At 42.8% G+C, this 25,757-nt stretch overlaps 1 protein-coding gene across 1 annotated transcript in view; it reads right to left on the reverse strand.

Moving 5' to 3' along the window:
- Positions 1 to 25,757, reverse strand: part of GRIN3A (glutamate ionotropic receptor NMDA type subunit 3A) — a gene marked incomplete at its 5' end in the record, with an annotated part of 68,451 nt that overhangs the window by 7,275 nt on the left and 35,419 nt on the right. The window contains 3 exons of the mRNA XM_084225264.1: positions 9,269 to 9,420; positions 11,530 to 11,645; positions 13,421 to 13,566. Coding sequence (XP_084081390.1) covers positions 9,269 to 9,420; positions 11,530 to 11,645; positions 13,421 to 13,566 — 414 coding nt within the window. The remainder of the gene's footprint in view (positions 1 to 9,268; positions 9,421 to 11,529; positions 11,646 to 13,420; positions 13,567 to 25,757) is intronic.

A 25,757-nucleotide genomic window follows, 5' to 3' on the forward strand; every position in this document is an offset into this window, starting at 1 on the left:
CATGTCAGAGTTTTGATATGGAAACTGCATCAATTCAACCTCAAGGGAAAACTTGCCTCTCCACATCACAATTTCTTACTGACCTGCTGTCTCATAGTTTTTCCTTTCAGTTAGGGGCATAGGAGGGTGACACAGAGATTACAGATGGTAATGCTTTACACTGCTCAAGCACCAAAGTGTTTGACTGTAGGTCTGGCAGTGAAGCTCAACTTTTTGCCCAGGTAGAATAAAATAAGAATGAGGTCCCATGTCTGACCTTTCTTCTCAGAGGTCTCAGAACTAAGGCCTCAGTATGGCCCATCTTTGAATATGACACGTCTGAAAGCACCTGCAAGAAGCAAAAAACCTGCTATCCCAAACAGCTGAACATGCTGGTTAAAGGTGCTTTTGCCAGTTCTCCAGGAAGCTCTAGTGCAAATCACTCCCTTCCCAGAAAAGGTTCAACGGCAAGTTTGCAACAACTTAGAGATGCAGAGCTACAGTAAACATGAGAACAAACAGAACAATAATTAAAAGGGTATGTGTTTGCTCAGTTATCTGATGAATACACTTACCTACCAATGCTCCCAGGCTCCAGCTGTTGGATATCACAGAGAGTAACAGCCTGTGGGTGGTTCTTGCTATGGGAACTAGGTTTAATGTAATATTATAAAACCCTTGCCATTCAAAACAATAATAGAAACCCCTATTGCAGTGGGGGTTCCTGAATGCCTGGGGTCAGTGTTTGATGCCACTCCACCAAGGCTACAGAAAGCACACTTGCTATTACATGAAAAATAACTCCCTCGTCTTCAGCAAAGCCTCTCTGATTTATGCTGATGAGGGTCTGGCTCCCTGTCCTGTCAGCTCTGCAGAATTGTTTTCTACCTTCCCTGGAAGCAGGTGAAAGAAATTCCAGCACTGTCATCCCAGATGAGTTTTTCACCTGTAATGGATGGCTTTTGAAATTGTCCCAAACAAGAGATCTTTTCCTAGCAAAGGAAGTGCCAAAACAAAGCATCAATAATATTTCATCTAGCAATGAAGAAGGTAATGCATTGGAAGAGCTGCGTGATAAAGCCTGCACAGTAGAAGGAAATTTTTGATACTAAATTAAGAGGGAAAACAAGGTAGGGGAGAAATAATTAAGACAGTGTGGAGTGTATGGAGTGATTATACATAGCAGTATCAGCACATTCACAAACCATTGTAAAATGGCTATTTATCAGCTGCCCGTAATTACTGTAGAGAGACATATGTTAAATAGTACAGGAAATCATCTAATAGATGATTTCATTTTCAACCTCTAATGAAAGCTCCTCTCATTAGAGGAGCAAGCTCTAATACTTATTTTGTTGCTCTTCATGTATTTTAGGTGCATACATAGAATATATGTGGAAAGAGCAGGAAAAAATGATTTCTCTGCATTACTGCTTTCCTCTCTGCTCAAAGATTAGGGGCCAGGGGAGTGGGTGTGTGGGTTGGGGGTGGCAACAGAAAACAAACTGGTGGGTTTCTCTACTGCAATATCTTATTTTTGTTTCCTTTTATTTTGTTTTTTTCCCAAGGAATAAAAGCACACTGTGTGGTGTATTCTGTATTAAGCCAGGATAAAAATGCAGTCCTTGCTCCAAGTTTGTAATCATAAATCCAGGAGGTGGCTCCCTGCATTTTAGGAGAATGAACTCAGTTATGGCCATGTAATAGTTCTGGAGCAATAAGCAGTGTAGTCAATCCTGTGATAATTACTGCTAATGGGTGCTAAGCACGACAGTTGCAACAGCCTCCAAGTTGTTTCCCACTGGCAAATTGGGAAATTGGCATTTTCTAGACACCAACAAATACAACAGAAGATATGTGCTTTTTTTTTACAATACATCCTTGAAGAGACTTTTCCAGTTTATCAACCCATATATACAATTGCTATCTGAATACTTCCTATTGTTTCCACTCTAGTTATGTGCCTTTTTTTTCTTTTTTTAACCCCAAATAGAAGTAAAGGGATGCAGAGAAGGAGTCTGACATTTGTGTTCACTTTGGAGCAGGCAGCAGAGACAAAAACAGCACTTAGTGATTTCAGCAATTGTTTTCATGGGTAGAACTCTTGTTTTACTCCCTACTACAGGAGACTGTAAATGCTTTACTCTCCCTGGCTGCACTGAATAAGTCATCAAATACTCCTGTAGTCCAACTTTGACTAATTAGAAGCTTGTAAAGATTCTTGTGGATAATTTGCAAGATAATTTTCTTGGCAGCTCAGCACAGATCTTGGTGCTACATACTGCTGAACCCAAATTCTAAATATGGGTATCATGTGTGTGTTAAGTATAATAATAAGCTGTATTTTCTTGACTACATTTTCCCTGTAAGGATTTTTAAAAGGTTTGCTGATGTTTGGAAGTTCAGTTTTGCAGCATCTGTGCTGATAAGGAATTAGTAGAGATAAATGGATATGAAGGGTAGAATTCTAAACTCGTTTACACATCTCAGTAGGCTTGCAAAATCCTACTGATGCTGATGCATTTATTTAGTCAGCTAAGTGTTATTAAAATGTATCCCTCTCTCCATGTTGTGGCATTTTTTTGTAGCTGCAGAGAGACTTCTTTTTAGACTTGATTTTCATTCTTATGGCTTTCTGTGCTCTCAAAGAAGTAGCAGCTTAAAAATAATACATATTTAATCTCTTCAGGGGGATTATCCTTAGCAAAGACTGATGACCATGGCTTTAGACTTTCAAGTGACAAATTTCAAGATACTGTAAATACTGTCTCATATTGGCAAGAGAAGTTTCTTTCCCTGCTTGTTGTGAGGGCTTTTGCAAAGAGCTGGGAAAACAGTTTTGTAATAAATGTTTTATTTTCTACTCATCAATTTTCCAAGCCCTGTCAGTATCTCTTCAGACAGTCACCTTTTTCTTTGTTTGTTTTCGGTTTCAATGGATGAATCTAAATCTTTTACTCATTTGCAGGACACACCTTCTCCTGACTCTGTTAACAGAGTCAATACTCATTCACTCCCTTCTGCAGGACTGTTGTGCAAAGTATTTTTTTCCACAGTGCAAGTCCAGAGCCCACTGTCTCTTCCCACACTGAGATGAGCCCTTTTCAACGCAACATCTGTCACTTTGTGAGACCCTTTTTGGAAACATTCCCAGTTCCTCCTGTGGGCAGAGGCCACCTCTCCCCCGCCAGACAGCATATGTGCAGACTGAGAAAAGTGTCTTGGTACAGCAGAACCTTTTTTCCCTGTTCTTTGTGGTTGTTTTTCATGCTCTTGCGACAAGGTGCTGTGAAAGGTGACTGATGGCAGCTGCTATTTATGAGCACAGGGCAGTTTGTTTCCTTTTTGGAAGTGTCTGCATGGTCTTTCCTTGACACCTGCAGTGCACCAGGGACAAACATAAACCAGAACTTCAAGGTTGGAGAAGTCACTGTTGAGTTGTCAGGTGATGGGTGTAACAAAAAAGGAAACTATTGGTTGACCTTTAAGGGGACTAGGAAAAAGAGCAGAAAGGCACAATTTTCTGGATGACAGCTGGGTGAAATCATGGCAAGATGAATGAGGCACTGTCTGATTGTGCCTCTTGAGTGATGCTGAGCCAAAGATCATCAATTCAGGCAAAAGACCAGTGAGTTTGAGCAAGCTCCTTCAGAAACTTTAAAGCTAACATCAGTGGTGAGATCCATCAATGGATCTCACCACTGATGAGAGATTAAAAGAGGATTAGTCACCATCCCTGAAGGGATTTAAAACAACTACAGATGTTGCACTTAGGGACACAGTTTAGTGGTGGACTTGGCAGTGCTGCATTAATGGCTGGATTCATTGATTGTAGAGGTCTCTGCCTACTTAAATTAGTCCATGATTCTAAGACAATTTTTTTTTTTTTTGTGCTGTGCAGCTTCCATCTGGATCAGATGGAAAGCTGTGGTCAAGGACCAATCCCCACTGTTAGCATGGACCTGTCCCTCAGGGAGGAGGTTCACAGCACTTTGCCTTCCACAGCATCACCACTGTCAGGGTCAGTTTGGGCTGCAAGGGTCTGTGTGCTTTCATATATTGTTATTTTAAATGTCAGGTTAGATACCAGTTGTGTGAAGCATCAGCAAGTTCTTGATATTAATAGCTGAGATAACGATATGTGGCAATATATAATTTTTTTATTCCATGTGTTGGTTGTTATCTGACTGAACTGCCAGTCAACATGGAAATCAGTCTAAGTCCTAGAGTTCCAGCTGTCCTGTGATCGTTATGAATATAAAAGGAGAAATACAAACCTTTCAAGTGAAACAGAAGATACAGTTTCAACAGTAACATTTTTTAAAACATAGCTAAAAAGCTGTGAAAGATTGCGTCCACTTAATTAGCTTCTCCCAAAGCATGGACCAGGAAGGGCTCTTCTTTTTTGTGCTGTCTTGATAAACCCTGCCCTGATCATTTCTGCCTGGCCTGAGCAGCCAAACCCACTGACTGCAGGCATTTTGCCTTCCAGGGATACTCCTGCCTGCTGCTCTGCTGGCTGAGTTCCAGAGCTGCTTTGCTGCTAGGAGCAGAAAATTGCAAAATTTTTGATTCTCAAAAATCACAGAATCATAGACTGGTTTGAGTTGAGAGTGATCTTTCAAGGCCACCTGGTCCAACTGCCCCACAATAAGCAGGGCCTTATTCAATTAGACCAGCTTGCCCGGAGCCTTGGATGCCTCCAGGGATGGTTGAACACTTTCAGGGATGGGGCATCCACCACCCCTCTGGGAAACATTCTGCTCACTTTCTGATTTTCCACCCTCTTTGTAAAAACCTTCTCTCTGCAGTCTCTTCTGAGCTTGGGTGGAGCTAATGGGATGGAAAGGCAAGTCCCGAGAGCCTGGCTCCTGCTGAAGAGGCAGTAACAGTAGGGTAGAGGAAGAGCTGAGTGTACTGCATGCAAAATAAAAACAAATTACATTGGTTATGCCCAGATATGATGTGCAAATATAACTCTGTCAATCCCTCATGCCTCCTGCACCATGTTTCACCCTAAGCAGGAAACTCAGCAATTTGGCCACAAAGGCATTCCTTTGAAACTAAAACATGGCAATTTTAAGCCAAGAGTACTCAAGGAATATTGCTAGAGGCTAGCACTCACCAAGAACAGCCACTGCCACCCACAACTGCCTGCAGTGGAGAGGGTAAAGTGCAATTCACTGCAGTGCTCTTTCCAAGACTGGGTTAGCTGCATGCCCCATAAATGATCCAGTGGGTGCTGGTCAGGGTCAGACACCTTGGGTAAGTGGTTTTGCAGGAGAGGTTGATACAAACAGCAGAGTCAAGCACTTCTGACCTCTGTGATATCAGAAAAGAAACCATCTTTATTGGTTTCCCAGCTTGAAGAGCTGCAAGGTTTTTACTGCAAACCTTCCAGCCCTAGGCTGAATAATTTCTTTCCAGGACAACTTTGTTTTGAAATGCACTTTAGAATAAGCAAGGTGCTCATCCACTGCCAGACACAGACAGATGGGAAGAGCTAGCATTGAGTTCTGCCACAAGAAATATAATTTCCCAGTGTAAGATTACTAAAAAATGGTGAGTAGGAAGATGGATCTCAAAACAAATCTATAGAAAAATTAACTCCAGTGGGCAGGAGTGGCAGGTAGATATGAATCAGGCACAGCTAAAGAGGTAATGACCAAAATGGATGATGGATATCCCCCAATTTAAAGGCTATACTGATCAGTATTTCACCTACATATATTCCCATTTTGGCATCATTACTCTTGGTCAACAGGTGCAGCATGTCTCAGACCAAATTTATCAAAACAGCACAGAAGAATACAAAGCCTTGCTGTCGAAAGGCAATTGCTGGTATATAATCCAGCATATATAATTGCTTTGGTATATAATCCATGTGAATGACTACCCACTGAGAGTTGAGACTTTTTCAAAAAACGAATCATCTGCTTCTGTGTTGAGCATTGTCTGCTCTTCAGTGAATCTGCAGAACACTATTGTTACTGAGTGCAGGGAGTAAAGTTACAGAGATTTTTGGGCTGTACAGGAGTGAATGACACAAACCAACATAAAGGTAAGTCCAAGACTAATTCCCATGCTTCTGGCTGTAACAGTGGGGAACCTTACTTTGGAGAGTGTTTCCTGCTTGGCTGTTAAGTTTAGTAAATTTCTCCCAACTAAGAAATCACACATTCTAAAATCCACAAGTTCTTGGCCAAAATGAATGGATGAAGAAGAGGGGATGCATGTAGGAGATGCATTAAAAGTGAGGCAACTCAGGGAAATTAAGCTCTGGACTTAGCAGATCTTACCTCACAAATGACACTGACTTGCAAGGCTGCTTCTGCTCCCTTTCTGATTGCATAAGGGTCTTTTCCTTTATGACTTTTTAGATTCAGAGAATCCCAGAATAGTGTGGTTTTGAAGAGACCTTACAGACAGTTTCAACCCCCTGCCCTGGTCAGGGATGACAACCACCAGACCAGGTTCCTCAAGCTCTGTCCCACCTGGCCTTGGACAATTTCAGGGATGGGGTAGCCACAGCTTCTCTAGGCAACTTCTATCAGGGCCTCACCACCAAATGTTTGAATTTTGACTTTTATCTCCTCTCAACCTGCCACTTTCAGTCTAAAGCCATTCCCCTTATCTTGTTCCTCCATCCCTTCTCCAAGTCCCTCTTCAGCTCTCTTGGATCCCAGTTAAGCACTGGAAGGGGCTCTAAGGTCTCCCGAGCCTTCTCTTCTCCAGGTGAGCCCCCCCAGCTCTCCCAGCCTGGGTCCAGAGCAGAGGCCCTCTGATCACCTTTGTGGTCTCCTCTGGATTCCCTCCAACAGTGCCACATCCTTCTTATGCTGAGGATCCCGGGGCTGGATGCAGCTCTGCAGGTGGGGTCTCACCAGAGTGAGCAAAGGTGCACAATCACCTCCCTCCACCTCCTGCCCACACTTTTAGTGATGGAGCATCTTTGGCTTTCTGGGCTGCCAGAGCACATCACCAGGGCATCTTGAGCTTCTAATCCACCAAAGCCCAAGTCCTTCTCCCCAGGGCTGCTCTCAATCCATTCTATATTTGTGCCCTGCTTGTGTCTGTGCTTGGCATTGCCCCAGCCCAGGTCCAGGACCTTGCACTTGGCCTTGTGGGACTCCATGAACTGAGTCCTTCAGTTCACACACCTGAACCAACTTGTTGGACTTCAGTTTCTGAACAACAAACTCAGTTGTGCACACTGAGTTAGTGCAACTGAAGATGGAGTAAGGACTATGGTCAAACAAGCAGCCTGGGAGCAGCTACACCTGCCCTTCTTTCTGGACTTCACAGGGAGGTTATGCTAAAAGATTTAATTATGTTAAAGCACAACATGTCCTCCATCTGCCACACCATGCTTAGGGCCTCCCACAAATCCTGTGGTTAAAACCTATTCAATAGTGAAAAAAAAAAAACAAACCCAAAGGAATTCCATGGGACTATTCACAGGGCAAAATCTGAATTTTCTTTTCGGACTGTAGCAGATTTTTGCCCCACCTCCTCTCCCTTTGGTGGTAGGTCTTGAAGAATCTTGTGTTGATCATGCACCTCTCTTGGTAACATTTTGAACAAGGACCCCCATATATGTACATCTATTTGCAATTTTTGTAGGTAGGTATTGCTCAGGTTCTAATGCTTCTGCAGCCCAGGGTATCATTTCATGCCCCTCCCAGGAGATCTAAGCACCTCACTCCACAGACTTAAAGAAGCAACCATGTGTTCTGAGAGTAAACTAGTACTAAATAAAATTGTACTTTTGACTGAAATTTATTCTGTGACTAAGAATAGAGAGCCTACAGCCCAAGATGAATGTGGGGTAAGACATTATCAGAGGAAGCTCCTTTTGTCACATCACTAGGGAATTATTAGGAAGGTAAGTTTTCTCTGCTGTAAGGGTTTTGAGTTTTAAGCAATGTTGAGGTCATTTATAACATTACCACCTTGTAAATTCCTGAGACTTAATTCAAAAGACTTCTTAAAATGTAGAGTAACAAGAAGTCATTGAAGGAACTGCTATTTTAAAAAGATAATTTCCTTTTTAGATGATAATACAATCTTTAGATAAGCTAAATCAGAAAGAGAAGTGAATACACACTTCTGTTTAAGTTTGCTTTCATGTGTTGAATTAATCACATAAAAAAAGAAAGAAAAAATGAGTAAGTTGGATAAAAATAAATTGAATTTTCTTCTATGAATGTCTGATATTAAAATATAATTTATTTCCTATTGACACAACTGTAATGAAAAAGTAAAGAATGTAGTAAGACCTGCAGAAATACCCCAATAAATTATGTATTTAAAATGCCAAATAAAGATTTGCTTTGTAATATCTCTAAAAAATGCTAACTTTGTAGTGATTTAGTCAGCAGCCAGAGGTTTGCAGCTGACCATTGAAAAGTGGGAGTCAGGCCTCAGGAAACTGAGCTTCTCTTTGATAGGAGAATGCTGCCACTTCCTTAGGGAACACTGAGTGTGTGTTTGGCATTTGGCTGAACAGTCTGAGAAGGAGACAGCAGATTCTAACTGGTTTTTACCTGTGAGAATACATAACCTATCCCTCCTGGAAGACCTTCAGCTAAAAGAGTATGCTATGAGCTTCACACATTGCTGATGCTTTTGATTCTTCAATACTTTATCTTATTTTTTCACTTGACAGTCTAGGCAACTTGAGGAAAACCTGCTATTCTGGCAAGAGTTATCCTTTTCTCATAAATAATGGCGTAAGTCCTCTGATGTGGCACTTGGATGTGCCTTCATGAAGATTTACTTCCATTTTCTCATACATCTACATGAAGTGAGACCTACTTCCCCTCTCTTCTTGGCATGGTGTCTTAGCAGACCATTCCTAGCCTGGACTCCCATCTTTGGTACAGGCAGCTGCCACCCACGTTTGAACGTGGTCAGGGTGTATTAAAAATTGGGGATGTCCTGAGCTCCCCCTCTCTCTGTGGATGGTGATACACACCCAGTTGAATGGAATCAGAATCGGACAGGTTTGCTATGAAATACACCAGGTCATGATTTTTGCTGCCCTCTTCATGCCCTGCTTGTCTCCAGAGGGGCTCCCTGGTGCCTCGCTCAGCAGCACAGTCCCGCTGACGCGCCCCTCCTGCTCTGCCCTGACTGCTGCCTGGGTCAGCAGCTCTTGCCTTTGAAGCCTCCTCCTTCCTTTCAGCTGCCACCCATCCCTGCCAGGGTGGGATGCCATCAGGAATGAGGGGAAAAAATGGTCAGCTTGCACAAAGCCTCGCTTGGGTGACGCGAGTTCATCCCTTACCTCCGTGACGGCGAAGCTTCGTTTTCCACAGGGAACAACCTTGTACCACTTGTCGTGCAGAACATCCATGAAGCCGTGGGATTTGTACTGGCTGATCAGGTCAGAGATGTTTGAGGTGAGCGGAGAGTTGGGGGGAAGACCAATGCCATATCCTGGAAGGGAGAACAGTGCAATCACCTCTCTCTTTCTTGTCTGGTTTCTGCTGAAGTATGTTCACTTCAGCATGGGAGAGCAAGCTGGCACTCTGTTTCAGCCAGCCAGCTCAAACCTGGCTCACTGTGGTCTGAGAATGCTGAGACAAGACCTTTTTTGGTGCAAAATAAAGTCACCCAATATAAACAGAATACGCAAATTCAACATTATTACGGCCAACGCAAGAAATATGTAAAACTGGAGATTCCAAAAACTTAAAATGGAGACAATGGATTAATAAATATTTTCTCTAGAAACACAGACCTTTTCATGCCCTTGTCATGGATTATTTCAGCAATGCAAAAGAGCCTCAACATTACATAAATAATTCTGTGATCCCCTTGCATTGTTAGAGCAGTGGATGTGACTGTGGTGTCAGATGTGACATTTTCTTTCTATGCATTTTCTGATGAGGAGCTGTATGCACATAAATATATACAGGAGCCATCTTCATTGTTATCACACAGCATTTTAAAGACCAGGGGCTATGCTTTCAGTTCATGCACTTCTGCTCTGGCACAGACAGGGACTTTCAGATACTAATAAATGCAGTTTTTAGCCACTGTGTTGTCTTTCACCATGTTAAAGTGTGGGTAAAGGACTTCATGTAAGTGAAAATAATTCAGTAACTCTGAATGTGGTACTTTTATTTGCAGAATCTGGGGCTTGACTTTAGAAATTCTAAACAAATAGAATTGATCCCTCGAAGACATGCAGTTGCATGCCAATTGCCTGCAGAGATTAATTTCTAGTCCACTGTGGATTTTTGTTTTTCAGTTCAGAATTCAGAATTTCAGACTGTCTCCTTAGAGACACCCACAACAACACAGGAAGAAAGAAATAAACTCTCACAAACAGACAAGTGCTGAATTTTACAGGACAGTGGCTCACTTTTTAACAAGTGATGAGGTGATAACTGTTCCTTCAATGCTTCTCCCTTGCTGCTGAGTTTTTTACATTGTGCCTGTAATTCCACCTGAATAAATTTGCTCACATCAGAGGACTTGTTTCAGAGTTAGCACAGCTAGGACTCATAAATATCACATTTTCAGCATACTTTTTTTGTAATATGTGATGTGAAGAAAGTCCACTCATCCAAAATCATACAGTTCAGTGTATATTTGTTTGTTTCCTTTTCTATATTGAAACTGTGAAAGCTTCTGGTTTTATTTCAGCAGAGCTGACCTTTCTGAGAGGGATTTATCAGGTTTCTGAAGGAGGTTGTTTTACTGTGTGATGGGAGCAGCTGGAGCTATTGCCCTTGGAGGGGAGGAAAGTGGAAGCACCAGCCCTTTTCCCTGTCCATCTATCACAAAAGTGGTTTCTAAAGTCTGCTGCCCATGTGCTTATCCATGCTGGAAGCAGCTTCACACCAGCCTTGCTTCCAGGCTGCCTTCTGGGCTGCCCTTGCTAATTTCTCAAGGCTGCAGGAGGCCAAGCACTAGGGCAGGCTCCCTTCCCAATTAACCATAGATTCAGTGGGAATCTTGAGCTGACCTTTAAATTGAGAACAGGATTTGCCTGTTGTAGATGAGAGTGAAACTGCAGAACCTCATTTTGAACACGTTAGAACTGGGTTTTGAACACATGTCAACAAAGAGCTGGCAGAAAAGAAACCTCATTTCAGGGGCCTCTTTATTTTATGGTGAGCAGGGAAATGGACTCTGCCTCCTACTTGTCTGGAGACACACTGTCTGAGCACTTGGAATAATTTCTGTATGGAGCATGGCAACAGATCATGGAATCACAGCATGGTTTGGGTTGGAAGGGACCTTAAAGAACATTTCATTCCAATGCCTGCCATGGGGATCTTCCACTAGACCAAGCTGCTCAAAGCTCCACCCAGCCTGGCCTGGAAACAGGTGGTAAAAGTGATATGAGATTCAAAAAAACCCAACAAAACCAGAAGAAAAGGCCGGAGCTTTTGTTCTGTTCAATCACTGAGGATTTTGTCATAATTCTCAAGGGGTCCTCAGTTTCACCTCCATATTTTCACTGAGAATACCACAGCACAAGAAAGCAAATTCAGCACATGAGGAACAGAGGTGTGTTATAAAATGGGTTATTACCTTCAATGGCAAAGGGTTTTCCCACAGTTAGGAGCTTGCAGTCAGCATCTATTGACACTTCATAATCTAAGAGTGCTTTATCCATGATGAAGGCATCAAGTTTCTCTGGATCATGCCTGTATTCAACACCAAAGTCAGAAACACAATCTGAGTCAGAAACATTGTCTGAGTGACACTGAACATTTGTCTATGCAGTTTTCTGGAAAATTACTGTATGAAAACAGGGATGCTATTTGCACATCTGCACTTAAATTGAAAACTGATTTGTATTTCAAAGGACAGAATTGTGCATAAAATGCAAACTCTGTGCATTAAAAGCAGTCAGTGTGTTTAGGACTTGTTTTGTTCCACAAAATACTATTGTTCTGAAAGACAAAAATCACTGCAAAATGTTGGACTTTGACTCAATTGAAAGTGGCACAAGGCTTTAATGGAGAAGATCAGAAATTGCTAAAGTACTGTTGCTGTCTTTGTTTCTTTGTGATGTTAAACTTGGGGGATTTTAGAGCAAAAAACCAGAAGGATAACTTATTTAAAGGTATTTCTCCTCTTTTCTCCTTGATTATGAGGTAAATTATTTCCTTCACCCAAGGAAGGAAATCTATATTTTCCTTGTGTTGTCTTCATAAACACAATGACTGAATTTTACTAAAATGATCATTTCTGAACAGCAGGTTTGAATAAAAATAATGATATAAAAGAACAGCTGCAGTGCCTCTTCTCATCTGACCTCAGGACTGCACCCTCCATTCCTGTCCCCTTAAAAGTCTGGGTCTTTTCCTGATGGATTACTTCACTGATTTTAATCCATTTACTCCAGTTTGACCAAAGAACTGACATGGGTCTTCATTATCAACAGGATGGATCTGGGGAAAAATATATGAACAGGAAGAGACTTCTGGGGAAAAGTTCTCAGGCCATCTGCCAGGCAACTTTTAAGATAAAATGAACAAATGATTTCAGGCTTATTACCACCTCCCATGTTTCCTGGAAGAGTTGCGTGACTCCCAGACTGTTAAGCACAAATATCTCTGAGGCACACTGACACCATGATTCCCTAATTACTTAATTAGTAATTACTTTATTATTACTTTTTTTTACTTTTTACCAGTCTAGCGCTTCTTTTATTAATTTTAATGATAAATTAAGGTTCCTCTCCGAGAATCTCCTTTCCTCCCACCACACTGAGGAAGCTCATTGGCAGCTTTTGCTTGGACTGGATGTTTTTTTCCTGAATGTCTCTCACTGCCTGATGAAGGGCTCCCAGGCTCAGGAACTCGCCAGGAGTTTGTACACTGCCCTCGCCTGATGGCACCCCCACAGCCAGGGGACATTCCTCCATTCAAGGGGATGGTCTGCAATGCGTTTCTCCTAGGTTCTCTTTGTGTACAAAAACAAGGGCTACCAGAAGCAGCTGGGATACACTTCTGTCTTTTCAAGCAGAGCACAGATCATCAATACTTTGCTTCATGCCAGACAAAGCAGTATCATGGCACAAGCAGTACTACAGACCAATGGAAGCAAAGCTGATGATTTTTACCCTCTATGGACAAATGCAGAAATAAGAACAAGACCCACCATACAGGTTGATAAAGAGGTGGTAAGGGTTTTAATGCCATAAATGGGTATTAATCCATTGAAATCCCGTGTTTTGTGGGACCCTCAGCACTGGGAAGGAGAGGATCAGTGGGACATGGCATGCATGGAGGGGTGATATTTTCTACATCTGTCTCTCTGTCACTATCTCTCTCTCTCTCACACATCTACTGTTAAATAAAACCCGTACTATTGACTTTAGCCTCATTTTCCCTTAATCCAAGCACCTCCCTTAACAGCTTTAATAACCAGACCATGACCAGGGGCCGGGGGTGGTGCTGTTTGCAGGGCTCACTTCAGGAAGGCCACGCCGTCGGTGGTGGCAGGGACGTTGTAGCGCCGCATGTACTCGTGCATCTCGGGGAAGCTCTGCCGCACGTAGTCCTCGGCGCTGCTCTCCCGCACCGTGCCGAACCGGAACCCCTGGGACGGGTGGTGGAGCTGAGGGAGCACAGCAGAGGGTTGGTTAGCAGGGCCATTTGCCTCCCATCACATCTGGGGTGTCCTCAGGAATCTTCGGCGTTCGGGGGCCCGGGTGTGTTCCTGCAGGCAGCTTCCCACCCCCCAGGAAAAGCCTGGAAAGACTTACCAGGTGGATAAATAGCCTGTCTGTGTACACTCAGGGTTTTCTTCAAATACTGAAAATGACCCCCATGAGACACCCTGAACACCCAAATGTAGGTGTTTTTTGGGATTATTTGTCTCTAGAACAGACAATGTTTCAGGAACTGTTGCGAGAAGCCATTGGGCTGGCTACAATCCACCTTCTGGGCTCTGGGTACCCAGCAAAGGACACACAGCCTACATCTGTTTTGTCAGAATGCTTTACGTTGTCCTTAGGGATGAAATTTAGCCTTCTGCAGAAGGGTAGCATCCTCAGTTCATTTCTAGAAGACATATCTAGACATTTGGCAACCAAAACTGTGATATGGTGTCTAGACATTTCTAGACACCATATCACAGTTTTGGTTGCCATTCCTCACAGACAAACTGAGGACTGAAAAGTCACCAAAAAGTCACCTTTCAGTCTCCCCTGGCAGTGAGGAGGGAGAATTCCCCTTTGCACAGCCCAGGCTGTAACCATGGGTATACACACAGAGAGGCTTTTTGCAGTTCTGTGCCCTGCCCTTTTCTGAACTGACTCCACAGTCTCTAGCCCCAAGAAGCCCAGTTCAGGTTTCACAGACCTCTCCTCCTGAAGTTTCTGTTTGCCTTTGGAGCATTTAGTGACTCCTGGGGGAAGTCTCAAGCTACCATGGAGGAGTCAGGCAGCATTTCCACTACACCAAGCCCTTCCTTGAGCTGGCCAAGTGCTGTCAAGCCACACTAATTAAAAAGCCTTCAGCAATCCACCAGCCTCTAACAGGCCAAGTTTTCAAAGCACAGGAAGCCAAACAGAGCTAAGGATGAGGCAGTCATGCTGTATTTGCTTCCCAGGAAGCTCATGGACATCACAGCAGCTTGCAGAGATGATCTCATCACAGCCATGCTCTGCTTGGCAAAGACCAAGCAAAGAAGCATTCTGTCAGTCCATCTGGCCTCTGCATTGTCATCTGAGCAGAACAGAGTGCAGGGCAGCACAAAGCCATAAAAAGACCTTTCCCAGTCTTCTCTTCAAAGACCCCATGGATAAAAGAGGGTCTGTTGTTTTTTAAAGAATGGCAAAGGTAGGATGCAAACTCACTGTCACCCAGTTTAATCTGAAAAGGAACAGAAGAAGGTCTTTTGGATGGTGTTTCTGCTGTCATGGAAGCTATGGACATTCTGTATTTCTGTAATTTTCTGTAAAAATTACCTGAAATTGAAAATTAAAGTGGGCAGGTGTTACCACCTTGTGGTCTTCTGATCTGGTCCCTGTGTTGCAACCCAGGAATGAGACCTGCAACTAATTCCAAGTCTATGGGTATGGAGGGAGAGTCCTGTGGTTTTTGTTTTTTGGGGTGTTTTTTTTTGGTTTTTTTTTGTTTGTTTTGTTTTGTTGTTTTGTTTTTTTGTTTTGTTTTTTTTTTTTAATGTTTTCTGGTGTAGATGGCTGTGGGACAAGCAATGCAGGGTGTGCCTCCATCTGGAGCTGGCCATAGCGCTGTGCCAGAAGGACTGTGGGCACAGAGGGAAATGTTCTTGCCTGGGAGTGTGGGAGCAGCATTCGGGTGCCAGAAGACATAAATAACAGGAGCTGGGCTGTGACAATACATCATGGAGACTTCCAGCACAATGCTGCCAGCCCCAGTCTGGAGACACTGAAGACGACCTGCTTAAAGAAGGAACTTGGAGTGAGGTTCACGCACTCTCTGTCCCAAGAAGATCATCTCCACAGCCAGGACTAATTTTTGTAGGTTTTCTTTCTTGGCAGTTTCAGTGAAGAGAATGAAAACCCCATTAAGACCCAACACTGAACCACACTGGCATTTTGCAAATCAGCTTAGGTGCTTGTTGTGAAGTTAGTGGCCGACCTAGTGATGCCAACTGCAGTGCAGCATCTGGGCTGCAGATGAAGTCTTCACTGGAATGCATCTCTCACTCAGACTGTCACCAATGTCTGCATTTGGCTAAACTTTTAAGCCTGAATGAGAAAGGCTGCTACAAAAACTGTAAACTGCACCTCCATGCAATTTTCTATCCTAAATCCTTTACTGAGAACTGCCCACGCTTTGCTTTGTGTTGGGCATGCTGTCAAATTTCACCCCAAATGATGACAACACCGGAATATTCATTAGATCAGAAGTCCATCTGGCTTAATATCTTGTCTCCAGCAACACCATATGCTTGGTGGGAAGTCTTGGGAAGTCTGTACAAGGGAGTTGTTCAGCCATCCCTTGTATCCAGTACTCTACCTGCTTCTGGTAATCTCTGCTTTTTCTTAAGCATCATTATGTGTCTGCAGCTTTGTATGTGATCAACTCCTTTTACAAAGGACAAATGTTAACAGTTGTTTTAACCCTCTATGTCTTTCAAGGATTTCTATTTTCTTCTTAGTGCTGCTTACCCACAGGAGGAAAAGGTTTGCTTGCAGCTCTGTGGATTGGCAGTGCAGAATGCTGCCAAAAGTACTTCACTGATGATTGGCTTAGAGTGCTAAGGGTTACTTGCTTCAACAGAAGATAAAAACTTCAGGATGTAAACAAGACTCATCACTTGTCATTGCTGCTTTCTTACCTTCTGTAGTCCTCTCCTGGGAAGATTATGTGACAAGATGGAAACCACAAATATCTGTGTCCTGACAGGATAGGTAAATACCATAGTCTCGCTCTGAATATTGCCTTATTAGTTGCCTCTTTTTTCTAATCTTTTCTGTTTCTCATGCTCTCTATCTTTTGTCTTACGTTTTGAAAGCCCTATACTGAAAGAGTCTTTCTGTTTTCTATAAACCAACAATGGAATGTTAATGCCTAGGGCTTCAGAGAAATCATAAGGTCTGAAAAATCAGCATTTGAAGAATCAAGAATGGATTCTACGTTTTTTTTTTTTTTAACTTGTAATTCAGGGGAGGCAGTTACTTACATTTATACCAGTAATTGCAAATATAAGGACCAGCTTACTGGAAGAAATAGCAGTTGAAATCAGAGTAATTTATGCTATGTGGATTCTCTATTTCTGTGTATATACTATGTTTCTTGATTCAACACTCGGTGTCAGAGGCGAATAATCACCACAAAGCTGGTAAAGGGCACTAGGAAATGCTGACACTTTTGTATCCAGAGTGCCTGGAGGTTTGCTGGTGACTCAAGTACAATTAAAAATAAATGAGTGCAATAGCTGCAGATCCATCTCCAGACATGAGTTTTCTAGGCACTTGGTTTAGACAGCCTTACAAAGTCCCTCCAAATTCAGATATCTGTGCTGTACGAAGTGGAAAGAACAGGTTTGTTCAGAGCTGGACGAGGCTCTGAGGTAACAGTGAAGTGGGGTTTTTTGGCACTCTCAGTCCTGAGAAAATCATCACCACAATTATCCTGGCTTGACAATTCATTGAACAAGACGTGAGGATTGTCATGGGTACAGATATTGCAAAATAGTGGTATCTCAAATAAGGATATTGCAATTTCTTCAACTATCAGATCATTGAATCACAGAATCATTAAGGCTTAAAAGACCCTAAAGATCAGACCCCAACCACTAACCCAACACTGCTGAGCCCATCACTAAAGTATGTCCCCAAGAGAACCTCTACGGGCCTCTTAAACTCCTCTGTGGATCATGACTTCACCGCTTCCCTGGGCAGCCTGTTTCAATGCCTGACAACTCTTTTGGTGAAATTTTCCCTGGATCTCTCTTCTGGAGACTCATTAGCATTTGTCAAGCAACCAGCCCTTGGAGTGTTATCTAGCAAGGCCACTGCAGCCAACTGCAGTTGGCTGTGAGCCTCAGCAGGGAAACACCAACAGCCTGGGCAGTACAACAGCAAGGGTAAGAATATGTCAACTGAGTAGCTATGATAAAAGCTATTAACTGCTAATGTATTTTAATATTTTATTTGTTAGAAGCTAAAAGAGGTCAAAAACTTATTTAGTGCTGGGTTAGTGGCTCTCCAAAAAAGGGGTGACAGCTCCAGCAGCCAACAGTATAGTTTTTGCATCTCAGATAGTGTAGATCATAGATTTCGTATCAGTGAACTGTTTTATACCTGAAGCGATTGTGTATACCACGAGGGGCCATTCTTTAGGTACACCCCAAATTTTAGAACCAGCTCCACACTCTACTGTGAGGAAGCTGTTGCACGTGAAGTTGTGATGATGGTGATATCCCATTTGGACCTGGTTTAGTGTTTGGGGCAGACTCAAGAGATGAGTGAGGCATGGAGCCAGAGGGGCCTGAGCACTTGTCTTGAGCACTGAGTGCTTGGATTTTACAGGTTCAGGGCTGTGGAATGCCAAGACCAGAGGATCTTGCTGCACAGGACAGGGATGGATAGCTCAGGAGCATGTTCCATCTTCTGTGAAGGCAGAAATCTTGAGAGGAAGGACTAGGACATGCTGCTGGGAAGCAGAGGATGAAGATGCAGGAGAAAGGCTAAAGAGCTGTGATTTCTGGAACTGGTGTCCCAGTGAACACTGCTGTCCCTGTGACTTCTCAGGACAGTATCTACTGTAGGACACATGGATTGTGCCCAGCATTTCCAAGAACGAGTCCCACTGCTGAAGAAAACGTATCACGGGTAAGGAAACAACCAAAAGGCACTGTGTAAGAAAACAAAGGAAATGTGAATGCTGCCAAGCACTGAGGAGGTGAAATGGCTGGTGGGTCCCTTGAGACAGGGAGGCCATGCAGTGTTAAAGAAAACACCAGAGCTTTACAGCACATCCAACTTCTCTGAGAGTGCCAGGACAAGCTTTGGGACTTCTCAGAGTCTTCTGTGCCTTGCATAACATGGTGCTCCCAGACAAATGATGTTTGTGCTTCTTGCTGCTGAAAGCAAACACTGCAGCAACCAGCTCCCTCAGCTTGGCCCCTTACTTCCAGAGCTCCTTGGTTTCTGTCTGCTGTTGTTAAAACATCTGCTGAGTGGGAAGTGAAGAACTTGTTTTATTTGGGAAGATGTTGAGACAAATGGGGCATCTGCATGCATCTATGGCTTGGGGTGCCAATTATGCACGAAAACACCAACATGATAAACATCAATGTGATGAAAGCACAGCAGCAGAAACAGGAAAACACAATCCTGAATGACAGGGGTTTTGCATAACTTGGCACATTCCATTTTATGTAATGCATTGCCATTGCACTCAGTGCTGTCAGCTGGGGAGAACACCTAGATGCCAACTTGAAAGGAAACAGGCCCAGAAATCTCCAGTGCAGGTTGGGATTTAAAACTGAAAATGCAGCAATTAACCTTGGCACACTCAAGGCTGTGGGACTGTGGGGTTTTGAGGTCTTTCTAGCAGGTTCTGGCTTTTGTATGACTTTTCAGTGCTGCAAAACCAAATTATTTACCTCAAGGACTTTTCTCCTCTTGATGCCCTGGTTTAGTTTAGTATCATTTTGAGGTTTACATCCCATTCAGTTGCCATTTATTTTTGCAATAAGAACCCAGGTACAGAAAATCATGGCCTCAGGTCCACAAAAGCAGGCAGTACTATATTTCCTGCTGATCCCATGGAGTTTGAGCTTGCTAGGACCTGCGAGGAGACAAGGAACATCTAAACAGAGCAGCTATTGGGAAGGGAAATGGTGGCTATTTTCTGCAAGCAGTGATGTAACTGAAATCTAGAAAACTGATTGATGGGGTGCAGCAGCTGCCTCACTGAGTCTGGCTGAGAACCCTGCTGTGAAATGGGACTGGAGGAAAAGGGCTTTGGGAGCTCCATTTCTAATCATGATCTCAACTCACGAGAAGCATTTCATCATTCCTTCTCTTGTTCTCTTCAGTGCCCAAATTCAACTCCATGGACTATTTTTTGCTGGAAATGAGAAAAAGGCAACCCAGTAGGTAGCTGAGGGCAGTGCCAGTGACCGCTCACTTCAGTGACAGAGCTAATGTGGATTTAGATTTTACCACTACCTATAAAGGTGTTTTAAAATTTAAATAGGGCATAGAAATGAGAAACATGGCTGAAAGCACTTTCCTAACTTTTATAACAGCTTCTGAGGACAAAGGTTTTAGTAGCAAAAGGATTTAGTAGCTGGCTTCCACAACAGTGCTGGTTACCTATTATAACACCTAGTGCAGGGCTAATGGGCACCTTGTGTATCACCAGAATTGCCAGCATGATCTCTGCCAGGCAAGTGCTGCAGAATCTGAAAAATCTGCTCAGTTTCACTTCCCAATCACTAGAGAAAGATATCATTAGTTAAAGGACTGATGTGGTTTTAGAAATCTGCTGGTTTACAATGACATTTCTTTCTCTGTCACATAAAGCAATAGTATTTTACTTCACCTTATGTAACCCACACATTTAGGTGGTTTCCCAGCCCAGTGAGAAAATATAAGTCATATAAACCAATAGATTTCCCATAGCCCAGTGAGAAAATATTAGCAATTGGAAGTGATAAGCAAAGTTTCAGGGGAAAATGAACAAAACAAATGAAATAATAGTAATAAAAAAAATGCCAACCACAAACCAATATAAAACTATTCATGGGCTTTTCCCTTCTTATCTGCAGGAGTTTTTGAAAACTAACTAGTGAAACTAACTAGTGAATATTTATGGGGTGCAGAGGAAGATGAAAGAAAATTATTCACAGTGAAACACATGAATTTCAGATTTAAACAGATGAAAATTCACAGCTCAACTTCTGGAAGTGGAGGTTTTGATCAGGAACTGTCCTACGTGCTCAGGCTTCGGCAGCTGAGCCGTTCCCAGGCCCTCCAGGAGAGGGTGTCTGCAGAATGCATTTGAACCAAGGCTTTCGCTTTCGCTGCTCTGCTGCGAAAAGTGTCGGCGGAGCTCATTCTTTCCTTGTCAGGATAATGACAGATTTCCTTAAAACTCTGTCACTTTGAATCCAGCTCAGACAGGTCATTAGTTGGCATAAAACCTGACAGCTGCACTGAAGTCAATGAGCAGCTCCAATCAGGACACAAGTGCAGAGTCCACTGCTGGCAGTTTATTCTCTTCACTGCAACAAGGGAATGCCTGGGAGGAAACTGTGACTTAGGTCTCTGCTCAAAAATATGAATCTTTGTGTTCATGGTCCCTGTGTGAGCACTGATAATTAAATGTAAGATCTCCCCTGCTCCTTTGTGTATTGGAAAAGCTGTTCAGCTCGGGGATGAGACTGGGGACTCAAGTCTGTGGTTAATTTCTGAGGGTTGCCCTGATGATTCAGGTGCTGGGCAGTGAAAAAAGCTCTGTAAGAAGAGCACTTTGGAGAATATGAACTTGCAGGTGTGTTTATCTTTGTTTCTTAATAGCATTCTAAGAGTTTTCTGGACAGAGGGATCTCTAAGCTGTGATTTATTCTGGGTGAGCTGAGGACTGTAAGGGAGAAAGTGTAAAATATTGTAAGGAAAAACAAAAAAGGGAAGACTGAGGGAAAAGAAGGGATGTAATTCCCAAAAGGCAGTAGATCACCGCCTCCAATTCCACTTCAGCAGAAAGCAGCTGTAAAGATGTTCCAGATGGACTCACTTCATCCAGCATGTTCTTCTGCTTCCTCCCTGTAAAACATGGCTAATGCACTGTCAGGCAGGTGAAATCCTTTTCAAATTAAAAGCAAGTGAAGAAGAGCTGTGTGGCTGAGAACATGTTCAAGCCACCAAAGAGATACCAAAGAAGATTTCTGGTTAGAGAATTCCTCTTGTCCTTCCATCCTGAGTCTCCTGTCGCGGTGAGGGAAGTCTTGGGACTCTTAATGTAAGAATCAGCAAGCTCCAACTTTATTGATAAGCACCAGACTTTTATACACAACCAGTAATAAGTTCATGCATATTCTGTAAGCTAAGCAATCTGTTGGTTATACTACAATACCAGCTCTTCCTCATTCCTGAGAACTTACATTTCTGCTTCTCACGTCTCATCCTCATTACTGTTATCGTACTACTGCTACACTCAGGGACACAAGTTCTTGCAGGTGCAGAAACTCAGATTAGCAGGATTTGGTACTTTCCCAGTCCTTCCTTGGTCAGCTAACAAAAGTATGTCAGAGTGACCTCTACCCTGTAACCATTCCTCCACAGTCTCCAGCCTCTGGATGAAAAGCTATCACAGATTTCTACAAGCATCTGAGGGCTGAAGGAGGAAATCTTACGTGGCAGCAACTTTAGGTGTAGGTAGTTTACCATCTTCAAAACCATTCTCTTTAAAATCCTTTTTTAAAAAAAATTCTTGTGCTCCAGCTGTTGCTGGTTGAAGGTCAGTCCTCCTACCCCCTGGCCATGTGGCAACTGTCCCCTGGCTGCCAGGGCTGGAAACAGCCCTCTGCCTAAACCTGTAAGGCTGGAATAGTGCCCTATGCTTTCCAGGAAAGGAACAAACAATGGCTGGTGTTGTAAAGGGGTTGTGAGTGACCAGGATGAAGAGGTTTCCAATTGGCAGTGGTGGAAATGCCTACCTGCACTGCCCTCATTTCTTCAACACACTATTTGCAATTTGCTTTGGGTTAAAGAGCATCAGATGAAGGTAAATCAGAGGGAGTCCTGTGTTATGGACAGATCCAACATGGGAACAGAAAGGGATTTTTTCCTTCTTGGAATCAGTGAGGAATGTGTTAAGCATGAAGGGTAAACAAAAAATTAAGGCCATATTTGGATACCCTCGCCTCTTGCACAGTGAAATATAGATAATTAGTATCTGATTTTACCTGGTGTTCAGTCAAATCTTAAGGCACTCAGTGAAAACCACTATTTCTTCCAGAGGACTTGGATTGTTGTCATCCCTGAAATCCAGTGGATCAGTGCAGGACTTCTGTGTCAAGGAGGGTGAGCCAGACTAGCACTCTGGCCTCTGTAGATCACCATGGCTGTGACTTTTGTGAACAGAAATAAACATTCTCCATGCTGCTAAGTCAGCTACACAATGACATTCCACCTGTCAGGCAGTAGGATCAGCTTGTGCACCTTCACTGTTCTCTGCTACTTTTTGGCAGTTACTTCAGTAACTTCTTGTAATTCTCCACTTGCATTATTTCTGGCAAGGGTCTGAGCCCCACCTGTGATGCAGGTGCTATTTCTGGTGGTGGGCTCACTTTCCTTTTTTCAAAATATGATATGACATTTAGGTATTTAGGTATTTAGAATAAGAAACTGACACCCACATAGATGGGAAAATGCTAAAACACATTAATTCCTTCTGGTGCTTGAAGAACAGCCTTCCTGCACCACACAGAATGAAGACAACAGGACCTCCTCTCTTCCACACCTACCCCTAAATTCTTTGTCTGAAACAATGAGGGGAGGTGAAGAGTGGCCAGGGCAGCTGGTGACAGAGTGAGGCAATGTGTGAAGGTAAAGACCTCAAGCAGTAAGGGTTAATATGCCAAGATAACAAAAAGATAATTGTTGGCAAGAAGGCATAAAAACCATGTTTCATTGGGAAAGGAAACTTGATTTGCAGAGCACTGCAGGCATTGTCTGATAAAATGGGTATCAGCAGAAAGAAGCAGATCTGAGTTGGACAGATTCTGCACCTCCAAAGCTGTAACTTTAACAAGAAATCTTTAATGAGGTGATGGGGAAGCTAAACAAGTCAAGTGTTCACCACCATAAATTGCATGGGGAAGCTAAAGAAGTCAAGACTGCACCTCCATAAATTGCAGGTGCCTTTCATTCCTATAGGAGACAGCTCTGCAATTCTTTATTCTGGCTGGAGCTTGATACTCAATTTTGCCTTTGTCTAAGAATTTTTCACTTTCCTCTCTGTGACACTGAAAGTCCTTTTGAGTTCAAATCCTTCATTGACTCATTAATACTCAGAAAAGCACCATGTATTAATTAGCAGGCTGTGATGCTGGGAATCATGACCTTCCTGTGCCCAGTAACTTCCTTCACAGAAACACAGCCTCTGTAGTTTCTTCTTTTAGTTGTAAAAAGAACCCTGTGGTCCTGTACAAATACTAAACCCCATGGCAGCAGTAAGATTTTTTAAAATTCCACTGAGTTTGTAACTTGATTTTTTGCTATACAATTTAATGCATTTAATGCATATTTAAATAAATGCTACTTTATTATCTATTTAACACATAGCAGTTCAAGTGGTGCCCCTTATAATGATTCATCTCAGGCTGCTGCAGTGAAAGACCACAGCAGTAATTTCCATTAGTGTAATTCCTACAAAAATTCCTTTTTCAGGAAGAAAATTTACCAATAAACACACAACAGTTGTGGCCTCACTCTAAAAATTGCTGAACTCGATGGAAAATATCATTAAAAGAAGGAGTATTTGAATCATGCCTCTAATGAGGCACCACCTATACAGTAGCTTGACCTTCTTTTTCTGTGATTTGGTGTTGCTAAAGCTCATCTGCAGTTGCTTGCCAGTTTTATTTCTGGACAGTTTTAATACAAAAACCACAAAGTATTCAATTGATATAATAAGGGCCATAAGGCCTCTAAATTAACTGAGATGCTCATAAATCAGAAATGAGAGCTTGCACCCTCATGTTTTATATATCTAGATACAAATATCTGGGTGGTTGCACATACTGAATTCCTGATTAACAAAACCTCAGAAATGCCTTGCCTGGCTCACTCAAAGTGCTTAGTTTTGTAATAAAAATATGGCCACCTCAAAAGAGCAAGTCTTCAGGCCCTGAACCAGGAGAAGAACAGAGATTTCTGGGGACTGATCCCAATGCACACCAAGGCTGTTTGAAGTACTTGCTGGGTGGAAATTGCCAGAGTGACTCTAGGTGTCTGCAGTGTATTTCTTGGGGCACTTTTTTCTTTTTTTGTGAGTTTTGGAAATGCCATCATTAATGGCAGAGAGAGAGAGGCACTTTGAGGGAACAGTTTAGGTGATCTTGTCCTGAAGTCAGTTCCTTAACAGCAGCCCACCTGTACAAAATATAACTGTAAAGGTATAATAGACTGATTAATAATATCTTATCTCTTTGTTGCAGGCATGTAAAGTTACAAGAGACAATGCAGTGAAATTGCTGGAGATGGGACCCAAAGGAGTAGCCCTTTTTTTGGTTAAATGAAGCTAAATAGTTTCAATATTTTATGTCAAAATATATTGCAGAAAGGAACTTTGCCACTGACAAGGGATGCTTTTGAAGGTAAAGTGATGCAGAGTTGTAAAAAAACATAACCAGAGTAAATGGCTACTCAAGTGCGTAGAAAAGATGGGAAAGAAAAGCTGTCAAGGTGTCACAAAAGCCACAATGGGATAGCACCCAAAACCCTCATTAAATTGTTGAAAGAGCAACACTTTTTGCAGAAAGAAAGGCCAGGTGTTGGACTACCTTATGGAAATTCTGCCCAGCTCCTCTCCCTACTGCTGCTGTTTGCTTCCATCTTAGCACATTTGAAATATTTCTTCTGTCCTATGGGCTTCCAGAGATCTTTAGCCTCAGATAACCTGAACTACCCAACACACTCAGGACACCATGCTGTATCTCCAGTATGAGTTCTTGCATGAAAAACCCAAAAGCCATTCAGGTCCTTTTGCTGCTAAAAGAACTCCACCCTGTGGGGGATCCTGCAGAATCCCTTGCCATGAGTTGTTCTGCAGAGTAAAATATCTTCTTTCTAGGGCTTACACAAGGCTGCACCAAAGACTAAAACACATATAACTGAGCACCCTGGTGGAGGGCATTCCTGCCCATGGCAGCTGGGTGGAACCAGGAGGTTTTTAATGTCTCTCCCAACACAAACCAACATCCCCAAGGCAAGCTCCTGGTCTGCATGCCTGGAGGAGGAATATCTGAACCTTGGAAAGAACTCAGCTCTGGTTGTGTACCTGGCTGCCAGGCACTCTGACAAAGAATAATGGTATAATATTTTTGTGCAACCTCAGAGGTGACATTAGGAGAAAAAGTGAAATGAGCCTGTGTGATTCAGATGAGAGAAGAGATAAAAGTAGAGGAAATGATACAAATACAATGCTTTTTCTCTATGTCCTCTGTCTGTAGACAAGCTTTTAAACTTCTTTGCCATATACTGCAGAGAGCTTCTTAAGAGGGGTTCAGGACATGGACTCATGTTCCATCTGGGCAGCCAGCACATTTATCCTGTAGCTATCTGGTCTCCTTGT

Source organism: Fringilla coelebs (assembly GCF_963513975.1).
Source record: "Fringilla coelebs genome assembly, chromosome: Z".
NCBI lineage: Eukaryota > Metazoa > Chordata > Aves > Passeriformes > Fringillidae > Fringilla > Fringilla coelebs.